Below are 17,384 nucleotides of genomic sequence, written 5' to 3' on the forward strand. Positions count from 1 at the left end.
AACGGCAAGCGACATTAATCTTCATCGCTACCGATCGCTATTTAGTTAGAATTCCATGTTTGGATCTAGACTGACCTGTAAATTTTAAAATAAAGTTATATTTTTTAAAGAGGAGAGTAGCAAGAGTAGCACTTTCAAAATCAATTTTTGTGTCGAATTATTAAATAAAAATACTTTGAAGTCATTTTGAAGTATATAAATTGAAGGTTTATGAAGTGTTTGTCGAGTTGCATAAGCCATCATTTCAAATTTGCATCTTTTTAATAATTATTGTTTCCATCATTTTTTCAATTTCTCAGTTTATTTATATAAAAAATCAATTGGTAAAAAACTCTTCCAAAAGCTATAGTTAAAATCTTAAAACAACACTGTAAACGTACAGATTTATACACATTACATAATTCTGAGACTAAATATTTATTTGGTCTGAGATGTATAATATATACTTTGACCCCCCCGTATATTTATAAAAACACTATTTTAGATAGTAGGTATTTTCCTGCGATTATTTTCTATAATTTAATGATTAAATGCTATACTAAAAATAAATATGATACCTCCTTAAAAATAAATTAGAATAAATATTTTATTTAATACTTAGTTAGTACATATTGGGTATATATATCTACAAAAAATATATTAAAAATACTGCAAATTAAATCAAATATGAGTACTGAGAGGCTTATTAATTACACAACTAAGTATTTAATTATTTTACAATGACTACAAAACAGTAACTTAATTTAAGCAGATCCAATACCAATTGCTACGCCTGCAGCAAAGGATACAATAAATATGTGGACTTCTTTGAGTTTGCATTCATCTCCAGTAAAACTAGAATACCATTTCTTAGCCTTTTGTTGTCCTTTTTTCACTTTACTCACTGCCTGATCTGCTTTCCTATCAACGTATCTTTCAGCCTGTAATATATATACTTGTAGCGTTAAAAGTTAAATAAGATTCAATGCAATCAGGTTTTTGTTTGGCTTAGTATCTAAATTAAAATAAACATTTTAACATCTCTATAATCTCCTTTTATTTATACATAATAAATACAGAAGGTAATGAAAATCAATAATTCTCTAATTATCCAGTTACAGGTTTTTTAAAAAATAGTTAAATAAATATTCACATATTTGGTTATTATTTTCAGTTCTTTATATCTTCTCTAATGCGATGCCATACCAATCAAAAACCCTCCAATATAACCAGATGAAAATGGAGTATTACGTTTAGCAAAAGTAATAACCTAAAATTAAGCCCGTCAACATAAAATGACATGCAAATATTGATTGAGTCATAAATTAAAATATTATTTATTTCCAGGACTTGCTGATAAAATTCACTAGACTAGATCTATAAATAAACTTCTTTCCACCCAACCGAAAACTAAACTAACTGATCGAAATTATTTAAGGTTACCTTCTTTTAAATGAATCAAACTTAATTCACAAAACATTCACTCATATCACATCTTCCTCTTTCACAAGCATTTACCTAGACATTAAAAAATTCAAGGTCAGAAAATCCTGTATACTTATTAGGTAGTCATTAAATTGTGACCCATTATAGGTATAGGGTTCCCAACTTGAGCATAGGCGATTCCGGGACATTTATTTTTAAGCTTTTAAATAATTGAAGCAAGACATTAAATATTAGAAAATAAAATATATTATGTGTGTAGTACACATTTTTTTAATTTCCAGGTCCCGGCCAAGGCAAAACTTTCGCCGGGACAAACTTTCTGATTCCTGGTTAATCCCGGCCAAACCGGGACGGTTGGGAACCCTATATAGGTATTCAGGGAATAGATAATAATAACAAATATATATTTCTCTACTATTTCAGAACATAATTCAAATAAATTGCTTTTATTGTTGATTAAACTGTTGTTAATTATACACATTTCATTTGTATCTTTGACATTTTACTTAGTTGGATCAAAAACAAAGAAAAAATATTGTAGCTAAGTGGAAAGAAGTTATAGTGCGAGAGTTGTGAGGATATAACTATTTCCAACACAAGCCTCTTAGCTACAAAACTATAATAATTTTATATTGTTACCTTATCCATCCATGATGGACCTTCTCCAGAGATTTTTTCCTCTACTTTATCTGCAACTTTATCGAGATTCCTGTTAACTTTGTCCCAATTAACTTTTATATATCCTTTTTCATTTGCAATTTGTAATAAAATAATACCACCACCTAGAGCAAGGGCTGCAGTTTTTCCTACTCGCATAGCTAAAAACCCAGTAACCCTAAAATAAGAAATTAGTCATTCAAATATACAAATGTTTATAAATAATGGAATTATTTTTTGTGAACTCATCAATGACAAAACGTTTAAAAATAACAAAACATATAACGCAATTTATATATAAAAAATAATATTAATCAAAATTTACCATCCTGAAGATGCTCCTAGAACAATTTGTTTAGTGGCTGAGGATTTGCTAATGTCTCCTAATATCTTCGAAACAAAATTTCTTGCATCTTCTGCTGCCTTTTTTTCGACTTCTCCCATTTTTATCACTTTATTGCTAAAATCTAGGAATATACCTTCGACATTAACAACTTCTGTGACTTCAACTTGATCACATCACATGTCACTCCAAGACTCCAAAATAAACAATTCTAGTAGAATTTTGTAAAACTAAATCTCTTTTAATACTTTTGGTTGCTCCTCACTAGATGGAGCCATAAACATAAGCCGAGAAAAGTCAATGTTCTTTTTTTTACGCATGACCAGAAAGCTTTATGATCAACACAGTACACAGAACTTGTTTATACAGGGTGTCCCAGAAATAAGTGCAAGTATTTTAACTGGTAATATAGTTCAACCCCAGAAACACGCCGTTTTTTATTCAAATTTTTTTTTTGGAAAATTCGAAATTTTTTGAATGTTTTTTTTAGTTGTTTAAATTTACAAGAAAGAAAATCCAGAAAAGTGGTTCTCAAAATTTTAGCAAAAAACATTTTTTTTTGGAAATTTTTAAAGTAAAAAACTCCGTTATTTTGGACTTATTTTAAAAACGATAAAGAGGAAATATGTTTCTTTTATCGAGATCTACCACCCCTTAAAATACTTTATTTCTGGGACACCCTGTATGTTTTGTGACTTGTTTGTTCATCTATGATGATCAATCTGGCTTACTGCAGACAGTTAAAAAATTCCAATGTAATTTCACATAAAACTGAGTGTCTCATAAAAAGCACGTTTGATCATATTGTATAGTGCGATCAAAAAGTTTATGATCAAGCTGGCTTTGATCATGATATTAATAATTTAATGTAATAATGTTTATCTCCATCAGCATCACACTTGATTACTAAACTTTGATCATATCGTACCGTTACAGTTGAGGGTTGGAACCTTAGGTGTTACACAGCAAAATAAAAACACTAAATCACCACAATACACCAAAACACTTTTACTTTTATACTGGACGCGCGTTTCGTTAACCATGTTAGCATCATCAGCAGATGATTATAAACTCATGCTAATATAGTCGCCATTAGGCCATGCCATAATAGATGGCGCCATGCCATAATAGATACAACATGAAAAAGGAATTAAATTAGCAATATCTTAAGATTGCAGAATGTCGGAAATAAAACAAAGGTAAGAAAATTATGATAGGGGCGCTAAATAAATTTATTTATATTGTCAACGATTATTAACTTTTTTGTAACATTAATAATAAATAATTATTCTATTTGGTCAAAATAGGAGAGTCAGTGCAGCAAGAGTACATTAACATGTCTGAGTAATTTTGATTCACTAATATTAGTGAAAATGAATAAACATCAACCAGTTATTTTTTCTACACTCAGAAGTACATATATTGAATATACCCTTGTCACTTTCCTAACTTTAATATAATTATCTAAATTAATTTACAAATCACAACCATTTCAGTAAATGCAAACAATCTAAATCATAACCAGTTTCATATAAGAGACCAAGTACATTGAACAACTTTCCTTGTACTTAGTTTAATTCTTTAATAGCTTAGAAAGTACAACACAACTAAGCCAAGCATCAAAAAACAAATTACATATACAGCGAAATCTGAGATCAATCTTCAAATACACGTTAAATTTGTTATAGAAGTTGTTACATTATAATCAAGTCGGTCAATCAATAATTAATCTCAGATCTCCTGTATCTATAATTTACAACTAATTATCATGTCAACTATTAACAATTAAACATTACAAATTGTATATTATGTCCTTATAGTTAAGGAATAATAAGAAATATGTTTAAAGGTTGTATTATGTAAAATCTCAACATATATAAAAAGTGCCACGAAACTAAGAGTATCTATTCACATAATGAGATCATTAATTCATTAATAACTAAACAATCGGTAAATTGGTTTGACCACTAATATAGGACAAGGAAAACAAATTGCATGAATGGCCCTGCATATATTGGAAATAATTTCCCTTAAAAATTAAAGTAATTTTCATTCTTTTTAACAAATGTATTTATACTTCAAAAAATTAGAGAAAATCAAGTTCAATAAATCGCAGTTCGAACATTTTTATGTTTCAATTAAAATTAATTCATTGAACTTATTTTTTTTCTATTTTCTTTCTATTATTTGTTACCCATTTTCTAAAGTATAATTTTTTTATGTTAATAATATTCACGTAAAAAGTCCGCCTTGAGTAAATTCAAAAAGTCCTAAGTTTCTGTGAATATTGAGAATAAAAAACGCCGGTAGTTCCTGCTGACACATAGTTATTGTGCTGATAATAATCTTAAAAAAAAAAAAACAGAATAACATAATAAATATAATTTAACTAATCGTTTAAAAGAAATAAATACCCTAATACTAATATCACAGATATTTTGTTAGTAATTTTGAACCCGTGAGATCAAATCATTTTCTCCCATAACTAGCAATAAACACGACTTTCAATACGAAAGTTTTCATTTTTTTCATCCCAGCATATAGGGGTACCAAATATAATGATAAAATAATTCAAAGTAAATGACCCTTAGCTCTTGTATATTAAGTGCATCTAATCTAGAAAATGCATATTAGCCATAAATATTAACTACATACAACCATACCGAGCATCAATTGGTTACTATGAGTTTAAACGAGAACAAAAGTGAACAGAACTATTGAAACGGATGTTGCGGCAGCTTAGACAAATCAATATGTATATTACTTTTTTTTAGTTAGGGGATAAATTCTTGTTCATCACACTTAAATACCTTTAACCATAGACTAAATATAGTTGTAGTTAATATTAATAATCATATTACCTAATTATCTATAGATAACCGCAGATATACTAGTGATCAAGTCATTTACGGAACTACCTGGCAGATTATTATCAAAGTTATCTTAAGAAAGTGCATTGAAAAGAGTTACATACAGAAAAAATATAAAAGACGGCTACAAAAAAATTTAAACACCCTATAAACTACTAAACATTTAAGACTAAGATCATTTGAACTATTGATAGTTGTGGCACCTTGTATATATCTTGCTAATTTAAAAGATTAAATGAGTCATGCTTATGATCAATGTCAAACAGCTATTATGATGTACTGAATCAGTTTAAAGGATTTGGATCAGCTTCACCATTCAGAAAATGAACCAAATTTCATTTTATGGCAAGCAAAATCTTAACGTTACCTAATAAAATATATAATCAACCAGATATAAATATAGGCAAATATAACGGCTTCAACATAGAAACTAAATGAATAACTAAATGTTCATATAAAATATAATATACGTTTTCTTTGGTAACAATTTAAAATATATAAATATCGTTTGCTAATTGTACTTATTGCTAATTAGAATTTGATATAATTGAAAAGATTGACTATCCATTATTTTTACAAGGAGTATGATATGTAGATGAGAATGTTGAATACACATTAAGGTGTATTGGATGAATATTAAAGTTTATAATTTCCTACACATTACTGGACTATTGGAATGACAATGTCTGGTTTCCTATCTGTACATTAAATACATATATGAAGTATGTATGTCATACTTAGCGAATTAATATTTTGTATTCTTTATATTATTATATAGCGTCAGAGTGATTTCTTCATAATTAAAGTTTGAGGGCATTTTTCTCACCACTTTCTATTTCTGTTCAAGAGTAACTTCTAAACTAAATATATAACCATATTAAACTTTAGTGGAAGTTACCGTGATTTTGTTTTATGGAAGGAATTAAATAATTATGATTGGACTCGTATACTGAAATAAGCTGTAATGAATTATTTAGAGTTACTATAGTTATTTAAAATACTTCTACATTTTCAAAATGTATACGTATAGTACTGGATTACTGTAGGATACCTATAATACTTCGTTCATCAAAAATCAACCTCAGAGTTTACATTCAACCTACTAAATTGCAGTATATACTTGATTTTAGACGCTATAACACAAAACTGAGATAAGTTTGTAATAAATTAATAAACATTTGTTTTTAAACCTTAAAATATCATCAATAAAAAGGTATACTTACAAATTTGTTAAAAATATAATAAAGCTTCCCCTAGAAAAATAAAATTCTGAACTATAAAATTATGTCATATATTATGTACAAGGTGTCCAAAAAGTTGAAATATATGGTTATTGAAAAAAAAATAACCCATTTGTTGAGAACTTTTTGGCACACCCTGTAGAAAGTTTCTATAAAGATAACAAATTTGGGACAGACAGGAAGTAGAATGACAAGGGTACCTAATTATAATAGAATATACATAACATATAACATCATTAGGGTACAAAAATTCCAATATACAGTATAATTTCAACATTTTGGATTTGAAAGAAGAGTTCACAAAATGGGACAACTTACAATTACAAATTATAATACAATTGTAAGTATTATTATATAATTATTAAACTTACAAGTCTACCAGAAATACGTCCCAAGTTAAGGAAATATTAGAGTGAGATCATCTAAAATTAGACTGGATAATTTGATCTGTCCATACTGTCAAAGTTATACTGACTTTTAAAATTATCAACATTACAAAAAGACACAAACCTGTGTTGAAGAATAATATCAAAATTTAAGCGTAATTTTCTAAGATCATTCTTTAGTATAAAGTTTAAGTTGAAATTAACTTCACTTGCCCAAGAAGACAATAAGAGTGAAATGGTGACAATTAACTTTCACACCAATTATACAGTGGTATAGTGTTATATTCCCATTTAACAAAATTATCCCTTAACAATATACTACTCAGAATTATCTAGTCTCAACATTATTGTTCTATGCTAACAATACTATCTGTGTCAGTTCTAGTTTATGGTTGTGTTGAACAGAGGAATCCTGGATCCACCGACGCCACCTTGGCTGTTAAAAAGGCGTGCATACAGTACAGCAAACTCTGCAGTATTGTACATTCCAATTCCTAATCGCATTAAAAAAGAATAGCTTTTAAAAAGTAACATTTGCCAACACTCATGGAACACAGGACACAAGAAAATTGGGGAAAAATTCCAAAATTAGAATGCAAAAGTTTGATAAAAAAGAAGTATTTTTTAATTTCAGCAACTACAGATAAATGTACATGCATCTTTTAAAGTTAGCAACGTGTAAAGTTATTTAAAAGAATTTGTTTTTTTGGTTGGAAACCTATTGTCGCCCTTCGCGAATGTTTAGAAATAACTCACCCTGGTTTCAATAACTTTTGTTTCTAAGTCTTGAAAATGCAGCTTGAGTTTTGACTTTCCATCATCTGAGGAACCTCTTAATTGAGAAAATTTATACAGCCAAATTGGAACTTTGGAATCTCCTTCGTGTAATGAAAATCCCAAGTTCCAGTCAAGTGTCAAACTAGCGGTTTTTCCATTACTGCTAACAGTAAATGTCTTTGTCTAAAAAAATACTTAATATTTGTAAAAAATAAATTTACCTGTTTTCATTTATCTAAAGAAACAAACTTTTATTTCCTATGTGTCCAAATAGGTATAAATAAATGGACAACATAATTTAACTTACACCCAATTTCATTACAGCAGTGCAAACGGAACAATGCCAAGCGTTTTCAATCCTCAGCAATTCTTGCCTTGTTTCAACTGAAAAATACCGGGATTCCTGGCCAGAAGTTTGAACAAGGAAACAATGTTGCCGTTCATCAACATTTTCAGATTCTTTCACTATTCGAAACATTGTTTGATAAACTTTAAAAGTCAGCGTGCATTTACCCCAATCAGTAAGACTCAACTAGAAGAAATTAAAAGGCATATAAAAATTATCTCAAATTAAATAAGATTGATATAATGGGAAAATTATATCTTAAAATATTTGATTTTATTAGTACTTACTGGAGGAGAATCAAATAACATAAGATCAGTTCCCTTCAGAGCTAGAAATCTTGGTTTGTAGTTTTGCCAAGGCTGATTGTTGTTTAAAACACATTCGTTTACCCAGCCCATATATTCTATTCTATCTGATACAGTAAAATTTCTGTTGTATAATTTAACCTAAAATTAAATCAGTTAATTACAATATTAAAAATCACATCAATATAATAAAAACATTGACAAAAGCAATCATTGTTTAAAGTTGCAGTCAATTTTCTGAAACATTTTGAACTCTACTTTTCAAATGTTTTAATTTAATTAAATATAAACCCTTCAACTGAATAGAATCATAAAAAAAAATATATAATTTTTTTGTAATGTCTGTAAACTTACCTGTAAATTTGTTAACCCAATAATATTATCATTGATAAACTTTAGCCACTGAGACAAAATGGCTGAGTCGTCACAATGAATTATACCTGTACTGACTCCATTCAAGCCTCGAACTTCGAACGAGTTTGGTCTTAATTTGTCAGTGCCAAAAATATACCTAGTTACATATGCCATCATTAAAGGCACTGTGATAATGTCAACCCAATGAGTCTGAACTATTTCTTGATCCATCTCGGAACATATGGAACTTGGTCTACTATTAGTGCTATTTGAAGGTATGCGAAAACTGTCATCTGACGCTTCTTTTTCACTGTTGCTGTCAGTTTGCTGGGAATCCTTATCATCTGGAACATATCAGTAATATTTTATTTGTACCTATAAAGATCCTAATAAAATAATAAAAAAACTGTTGCTTAGGGGGCAAAAATTAAGGCAGATGTCATGAGATTTGTCTCCATCACTTCCTCCCACCCCTAATCTCATGTGAGATTTTTCAAAATTTGTATTTTGGGTATAAATACGTTGGATTAATAAAAAACTCAATTTTTTACTACTTTACTATTTTAACTATTAATTTAAATTCAACTTTTTATTAATACTAGTAACTACTATTTTTATTAAGACTAGTAAAGACAAGTATTTGAAACATTTTCATTCCATCGATACTAAATAATTTTACATCTATTCATGAATTTTAATATACAGAACAATTGTTGCAGATTTTGACATATTTTAAAAATACACTTTTATAATAAAAGTGTGGTAAAACATTGCGAATGGAGTTGCTGTTTGAACAACCTAAATAAGGTATGATTAATGACATACACACACCAAATGTCAACATTTTAGTGTATTGAAAATAAAACGCCAATATGTATTGTGATACTAGTTCACCTAATAGTATAATCAAATTTTGTAGAAAAACACCAAAGGAAATATTGTATAACACGCTCCCTAATTTAAAACCTACATACAACACCTAAATGTTCTAGCTCTTCATTTACACCAATATTATATTTACCCTGTTTTTGAAGGAAAGGTGTTGCAGCCTTGTAGTGTTTGACAGTTAAAACAACCAAATCTCCAGCATTTCTTAATATGTTGACAGCATCATCATGGATACATGCTGTTATATATTCTCCATTTACTACAAATAAATTTGTAATTCCAGAAAAAAAATCATAGTATTTTGCTTTGATATTTTATCAATTTATTAAAAGCAAATACATGTGGTATAAAGTAATGTAGCATATGATCAAGGGGGTTTGATACTGAGTGTTAAAAAATCATACAAAGCACAACACTTGATACTAAAACTTGTTGATCAGATAATTATAAGCTACACACAAATTGAATACCTTAGAATAATAAATTACTCCAAAATGTATTCAATTGTTGAAAATAAATCTACAATACCTAATTATTACTTAATAAATTTATTAATCAACAAATTTTGATTTCAAATAATAAAGTAAGAGTCCTGAAAATATAAAAATAATATATATAAAAAAAGTATCAAGTAAAAAAAAAAAATACGGATATTACACATCTTACCTTTGATTATTGCATCTCCAACAAATAGCTCTGCTGTCTGATCTGCAGCTTGATTCTTATAAATTCTAGAGATTAATATAGGAAGTTTATGTTCCGCGCCTCCCTTAATACTCAATCCTAATCCACCAACTTTCTGTCTCCTGATCTGCACCATCCTCTCCTAAAATATCAATTCCATCCAAAAATTAACAAGTCTTATATTTCATTAATCATCCCCTTAGATAAGAACTAGTCTATGTCCATTTTGTTCAAAATTGAGATTAACAGGTAAAACTATCTAATAATCTCTATGTAATACCTCGACAGGACTTAGATTAGTTCTGTATTCAATCCACAAGGATTTATTAGATAGTTTTGCCTGATAATTTCAACTTTGAAGAATATGGACATAGACTAGTTCTAATCTAAGGGGACGAAATGCTGAATGACAATCTCATTAAATAAAGCGAAAAAAAAAATTAAATAAAATAATACCTTTGAATTTAGAGGTTTGGATTCTATTGGAACAGGTTCCTCTTTTTGGAGCCTCAAAACTTCCATTGATAAATGCAACTGAACTGGAGTTGGTCTACTTTTTCCATCACTAACAGTTACCATTCCTGTTCTCACTTTGAGTTTTTGATCAACCTTCTCTTCTATTGGGGTACTCATTCTTATAGCATTTATCTTCATGTTGTTACTACAAAACAAGGCATGTAATTAAATTTGAACGAGTACATTTTGGAAGACCGCTGACGTCCAGGGCAGCAATAACATTATCGGTTCACATTGATTTTTATACAATTATGCAATATGAACATACCTCTCTTTAAATTCTCCAGCTTTCACATCGAAATAAACAATAAGTCCATCACTATGGATTGATTAAATATCTCCAGGGTTTAATTCGTGACCATTAAAACGATAAATCCTGCAAAATACACTCTTTTCCTGACGTCCAGCGTCCATTTTTAAAAAACAAGAACGTCAACTGATGTCGGATCTTTTATAGTTTTCTCATAGTACGTATATCTGTTTAGAAAGAGTACGATAATACACCGTTTGCAGAAGTTAGAACAAGACAGATACGTTAAGAATGTCTTACTACAGGTCATAATATAGCCATGTTGCCAGCTTGTAAACATATCCTAAAATACTGACTAATTTTAAGAAGATTGTGGTAAATTTGAAAAGTCACAGCAATTAGTGTTAAATTCAATAACTAGCAAGTTAGATAATAAATTCTTCAAATTTAAATCTACTCAATTAGTATAATTACCTCAACAGCAGCTCTCTAAGCATAACTACTTTTGCTTTAAGCCTCTGACTTTTTAAATTTCCTTTTTCGTGTATTGACAAAAAAATGCAATACTTTCAATAAAATACAATTAAAAGAATATGACGAAGAATTGGAAAATAAAAGAAATGCTAGCATTCAAGATTTATTTAAGTTGCAGTTTAGAAATTATTGTGATCTCATATACTAATGCTTTCATAGTTAATATGTATATAATAATAGATAATAAATTACTACTTATATGTTAACTTACAGCAAAAATACTTGATTAATATATGTTTAGGATGAACTTTTCACATGTTACTAAACTTACACAAATAACAGTAACATAATAACACTTATAATTTAATATTTAATAACAGATACTATAGACTTATACAGATAACAGTTATACTTATTAAGATACAAAATAACAGTTATTTTAGTTATACGTTATTTTGCCAACTAAAAGGTATTATCGTAGATATCTTGTTGAATTTGATAAGTACAACAGAGCTAAGTTAATCTTGAATATAACGCATTATTAACTTTGGATACTGGTGGTCGACCTAGGAAGTCAGATATATATCTTCCAGTACGTATAAGTTTATCCAAGTTAACTCCCGTTTCAGCACCTAACCCGTGTAGCATGTATACTAAATCTTCTGTAGACACATTACCAGTAGCTCCTTTTGCATAGGGACAACCTCCAAGACCAGCAACAGAAGCATCTACAACTGTAATTCCTCTCTCTATTGCTGTATAAATATTAACTAGTCCTTGGCCGTAAGTATCATGGCAGTGGATAGCTAATTTATCTGGAGTAGTAAAGCTCAGCAAGTCATACAGCATATTTTCTATTGTTATTTTTGTTCCAATTCCTATAGTATCGCCGAGCGAAATTTCATAGCAGCCTAGAGATAATAACGCTTCTACAACTTTGCTCACTGCTGAAGGTTTTATATGGCCATCGTAAGGACAGCCTACTATACAAGAAACGTAGCCCCTTACTTTTATTTTATTTTCTAAGGCTTTACTAATTACGGGTTTTACTCGAGAAATTCCTTCTTCGATAGAACAGTTTGTATTTTTCTTTGAAAACCCTTCGGATGCTGATAAAAAGACAGCAATTTCTTTTACACCAGCATCAAGCTAAAATAAGATATATGACCAATTTACATATTATACTATATTAATATATTTTATATAATGTGTTTCTACGTATTCTGTATATATTGCTTATTTAATAAACGAGGTCTATAAATAAAAATATGGAATATATTTTTAATCACTTGTAGTTTATGCAACCAAGCATTCACAAAAAACAGTTTAATAAAAACGCTGTTTGAAATATTTCAGTGTATTTAATAAATTTATTTAAAAGATAAAACGAAAACAACAGGCAACACCGCCTAAAGTTGTCGCGTCAGTGTCGCCGAGATGGATAGAGATTTATTGAATCAATTAATTATTAATGATAACAAATTCAGGTTTTTTGGAATACAAATTTTTGTATTGATATAAAAATGTTCCTATAACAAATATCACCTTCAATTATTAATAATATATCGCTACAGCTACTATTACTTGAATTAAAAACAGTATTTAGGTTACTTACTGCAGAATTTAAGCCTATTAAATTTGGTACTAATACTGGATATGAGATATCATCTTTTTTTACAATTCCTTTAAACACTTCTTCATTGTCAGCCATCTGAGGTACCCACTTAGGGCTTACAAAACTACAACCGCTATGTATAGTTCCTACTTATGCCTTGGTATGCATAGATAACCACCTACCTTGTAACTTCTATGTTTTTGAGACCCGTTTCTGAAAGTCTGTTAATTAACTCAATTTTAATGTTTGTTGGAATATTGATGGGTTCATTCTGTAATCCATCCCGAGGGCCAACTTCTACTATCCTAATATAAGATTTGTTCTAAAAATTGAGTTTTAAAACATATTTCCATTCAAGTAATTAACTTACCCGTATAAAATTTATATTTGAAGGAAATTTATTTAGAAGTTTTCTAAAAATGACCATCTTTCTGAAAACGTGCGTTTTTTAATACGGTCGTATTATGAAAAAAAAAGCAGCTCTTGTTTTCTGTGTTTCTTATCAAAGCTAATTATTGCTAAAGCATTGTTTACTTTGTAAGAAGTGTCATATCATAATTTGGTTCAAAATTTGTTATTTAAATATGAATATTTGATAAAATTTACATTTGCATGTCGCAATAAAAACCGATGTAAAACATTTTTGAAAATTAAAAATTTTCATCACTAGTTGATTAAAAAATAAAAAAGGGTGGGAAAAGTCCAGCCAGTGACATCTATTAATAGTAACTCGAAGTATAAAGCTGTTAGACAAATAATTTCTGTTATTTGATTTCTATGTATTATAAAATTATAACAAAACGGTACATTATTTAAATTATTCAGAATACTTCTATAATATTGCACTTAAATTACTAAATATAAAATAATGTAGTTTTTTTTCATCGTTTTAAGAAAATGGACTGCGCAGGTCGCGCAAGTTAAAAAGACACAGGGACAGTCAGTCAGTCAGTTATATTCATCTGTCGCTCTCCCCACCTCTGAAATCCGAGGAGTCCTCGTGGCTCTACGCTTATGAAAACACTGCTACGAGATGAATTGTCCGTTGTTCCGTTAAGATGGCGAAATATGTGTAGTTTATTGAAATGGATTGCAGAAATGTGACAACAGACTTTTTACCAAGTGATAACAGTTGCAAAGTTGTGTTTTTACTGTGCAATAACTAGTATAACGGAGTGTTTTTGTAAGTCTTAAGAAGCTAGAACAATGCGTGAATTTAAAGTAGTTGTCCTCGGCTCGGGTGGGGTTGGGAAAAGTGCTTTAACTGTACAGTTCGTATCCGGATGTTTTATGGAAAAATATGACCCCACGATTGAAGATTTTTATCGGAAGGAAATCGAGGTGGACAATTCGCCTTGTGTTCTCGAGATTTTGGATACGGCGGGTACTGAACAGTTTGCAAGTATGCGGGACCTTTACATAAAGAATGGACAAGGGTTTGTTGTTGTATATAGTTTGACAAATCACCAAACCTTCCAGGATATCCGTCCTATGAAGGAACTAATTACGAGGGTCAAAGGCACTGAAAGAGTTCCTATCCTTTTAGTTGCTAACAAAGTTGATCTTGAACATCAAAGAGAGGTGGACTTTGAAGAAGGAAAATCCCTGTCCCAAGTGTGGGGCTGTCCATTTATTGAAGCCAGTGCAAAGAACAGGACCAATGTCAATGAAGTGTTTGCTGAGATAGTACGAGAAATGAATTTCAGTCCAGAGAAAGAGAAGAAAAGTTATTGCTGTTGTACTGTACTGTAAGGCCTCATTTTTAATTTTTGTGGGAACAAATGCTGAATGTACACAACTCTCTTAGTGTTACTAGTGCTGACTCAAATGTGTACTACAGTAAGCCCTGTGGACTGTATTTTTTCGATTTGTATGTAAATGCTCATTTTTAGTACTCTAACATGGCTAAGATCTGCCTAATATATTTTTATACATTGAATAAACCTGTTAATTAAAGAAAGTAGGTACACTATATTATGTATTTACTAGTTTTTTAAAACTGAGTCATATCTATGATAAAATAATGATAGTGCCTCAAACAAAGAATCAATCAATTTATTATCTGACTAGAACTGGTACTGATTTCGGCCTAAACCCAGAAATATGTCAAGAGGCTTTGGTCTCCCTTGGAGACCTTACTTTAAATTAGTACTCTTAAGCTTCAGACAATGCCATGCAATTAAGACACTCTCCTAATGATTCCAAACTAATACATGTGAGCTCTTACTGTATATATTAGAACATTTTATCCAAGATCTGTGTTGTATGTATTATACAATTTTAGATAAAGACATTTTCAATCAAAATGTGATGTGTGCTTGAGAAATGTGTGATTGGCAACTAATACATGGTTTATTTAGTAAATTTAAACTGTTGCTGATAGGATGTGTGTTCTGAGAGCCAAAAAGATTTGTGATATCAATGTATTAATTATTAAAACATAAGTGGACATCTTTGTTTCATTTTGAGCCCCATACAGCACTATATATATATAGATGGATTTATTTACTAAATCTAATTAATTACAGTAGGTACTGTTCAATTTCAAATTCCTTGAAAATGAATATTGGGCGAATATATACCTATAATAATTTTCTATAAGATCATGTCATGTTTATTTTGGTAGCTAATTTTTCAAAACTTTTATCTGTTTGAGTTTTACGTAAAATCATTTATAACATTTGTTAGGAAAATTTGGATAATATTTGTGTTTTATCAACGCGTATAACAACCAAGAGATAAGAAATGTTTTTTGTATTCTATTCATTTAAATTTAACAAAATATATATAGATGATTTGAAGATGCTGTGTTTACAAGCAAAATAACATAATTATGTATACTTAAATAGTTTTTGAATGACACATAAATATCAAGATGAGTGTTTCAATCTTTAAACACCAACGATTTTAGATGCTGATACAATGTAATCAAAAAAGAGATCATTTTTATTTTAAAACTAGCTTATTTTAGGCCAGATGTAAATTTTGTTAAGATTGGCCATTATTTTCGAAAAAAAGAGGCTTATTGTAACAGAGATAATTCAATTAAATCTTATAATAGATTCAAACGTACTGAAAGAGCGAATATCCAGCTACATAACAAAAGGAGAGTTTAAAATGGAATTTAGTTGGTTGTTTGACATTTGAATGGGTTTTGTACGTTTAATGTAAAAAGGAGGTTTTTACGGTTTACTCATTGTTAATTTTCAGTGTTTATTAATATTAAACTTTCTATAGAAAACGGAATATTAGGTATTTCTTTTGGCTATGAAAGGGATAAATTTTATTGTTCCCATAAGCAATTATTTACTTTTTAATAAATACATATTGGAACTATTAGATTTACAATTCGATGCAACAGTAATGCATTGCGTTAGAAAACAGTGAAATTAATATAATAACCTTCAAAAATCATCAAGGTCGCTTCAACTAATTTACTTTTAGATGCTTGTAACAACGCAAGTAAACTACTGTTTGTATCTTGACAAAACTATCGAGTTTATGTTTCTTAAAAATTGATTCTGCTTATTACATCTAATGAAACATGAGTAAACGAAGAATTTATCATTTAAAAATGTAGATTTAATTGATATTAACCGAATGCATTTGAGCTTTGTGACTCACAAAAGCCATAAAGAATGTTTCCTAAAATAACGTACCTACATAGTAAGTTCTTGAAAAAAAATTGAAAAATACAGTAATGAAGGTGATAAATGGCTCTTTAACTTTCGAAATGCTTCTATGAAATCCGGTACCTGTTATAAAAGATACGACAGGCCAATTTCAATATGACTCACACTTTTTATCTCTCTCTCTCACTGAGGACAGCCTATCATTACAACAGACATTAGGGAAAAACATCCAATCGAATGAGTCAATATTTTTTTAATTATTACTTAAACTGAATTATTATTATGATTATGGATTATTATTACTTAAACTCAAACCTATTAATTACATATACCTACTTCATTACTCATTAATCTCTGTACTAGTTTTTCCCAAGTTTTTCCAAAATAAAAAAGAAGTGAAAATACTATGAAACATTTTGCTCTAGGAAAAGGAAACAAAAGTAGGTATTTAGATATCAGAGATTATTCTGAACTACACAACGTTTTATCGTTCAATGAGTAATTTATTGGTCGCAAAAATTCTGAAATATATTTCTCATGGCTAGGTTGCTAACAAAGTTACCATACATTACCATCATAGAAAAAACTACTCTCGGATGATCTCAAATACACATCAAGGAT

The 17,384-nt window shown here is 29.4% G+C and overlaps 4 protein-coding genes across 5 annotated transcripts; 1 reads left to right on the forward strand and 3 right to left on the reverse strand.

Moving 5' to 3' along the window:
• Nucleotides 1-568: 568 nt before the first annotated feature.
• LOC115876656 (FUN14 domain-containing protein 2) lies at nucleotides 569-2,635 on the reverse strand. 2 transcript variants are annotated; one of them, XM_030892511.1, is made up of 3 exons: nucleotides 2,408-2,634; nucleotides 2,065-2,260; nucleotides 569-920 (listed from the first exon to the last, which is right to left on the reverse strand). In XM_030892511.1, exons 1-3 carry the CDS (start codon nucleotides 2,524-2,526, stop codon nucleotides 744-746), a joined length of 492 nt encoding a protein of 163 aa, XP_030748371.1. In that variant the 5' UTR covers nucleotides 2,527-2,634; the 3' UTR covers nucleotides 569-743. The 2 variants fall into 2 exon arrangements, with proteins under 2 accessions (XP_030748371.1, XP_030748372.1); XM_030892512.1 differs by lacking the exon at nucleotides 569-920 and adding an exon at nucleotides 1,011-1,249 and having other exon boundaries at nucleotides 2,408-2,635.
• A 993-nt stretch (nucleotides 2,636-3,628) lies between these two features.
• Nucleotides 3,629-11,340, reverse strand: LOC115876657 (gamma-1-syntrophin). Its single transcript, XM_030892513.1, has 9 exons — nucleotides 11,061-11,340; nucleotides 10,733-10,937; nucleotides 10,259-10,418; nucleotides 9,726-9,851; nucleotides 8,705-9,048; nucleotides 8,333-8,491; nucleotides 8,007-8,231; nucleotides 7,679-7,882; nucleotides 3,629-7,416 (listed from the first exon to the last, which is right to left on the reverse strand). Exons 2-9 carry the CDS (start codon nucleotides 10,928-10,930, stop codon nucleotides 7,309-7,311), a joined length of 1,524 nt encoding a protein of 507 aa, XP_030748373.1. The 5' UTR covers nucleotides 10,931-10,937; nucleotides 11,061-11,340; the 3' UTR covers nucleotides 3,629-7,308.
• A 326-nt stretch (nucleotides 11,341-11,666) lies between these two features.
• Nucleotides 11,667-13,957, reverse strand: LOC115876658 (hydroxymethylglutaryl-CoA lyase, mitochondrial). Its single transcript, XM_030892514.1, has 4 exons — nucleotides 13,502-13,957; nucleotides 13,314-13,453; nucleotides 13,132-13,255; nucleotides 11,667-12,665 (listed from the first exon to the last, which is right to left on the reverse strand). Exons 1-4 carry the CDS (start codon nucleotides 13,556-13,558, stop codon nucleotides 12,030-12,032), a joined length of 957 nt encoding a protein of 318 aa, XP_030748374.1. The 5' UTR covers nucleotides 13,559-13,957; the 3' UTR covers nucleotides 11,667-12,029.
• A 126-nt stretch (nucleotides 13,958-14,083) lies between these two features.
• On the forward strand, nucleotides 14,084-15,580 carry LOC115876659 (ras-related protein Rap-2c). The gene has a single exon (XM_030892515.1). The coding sequence runs from the start codon at nucleotides 14,338-14,340 to the stop codon at nucleotides 14,881-14,883; it is 546 nt and encodes a 181-aa protein (XP_030748375.1). The 5' UTR covers nucleotides 14,084-14,337; the 3' UTR covers nucleotides 14,884-15,580.
• Nucleotides 15,581-17,384: the final 1,804 nt, after the last annotated feature.

This window comes from Sitophilus oryzae, unplaced genomic scaffold (assembly GCF_002938485.1).
Source record: "Sitophilus oryzae breed Bouriz unplaced genomic scaffold, Soryzae_2.0 scaffold_1440_pilon_pilon, whole genome shotgun sequence".
Taxonomy (NCBI): Eukaryota; Metazoa; Arthropoda; class Insecta; order Coleoptera; family Curculionidae; genus Sitophilus; species Sitophilus oryzae.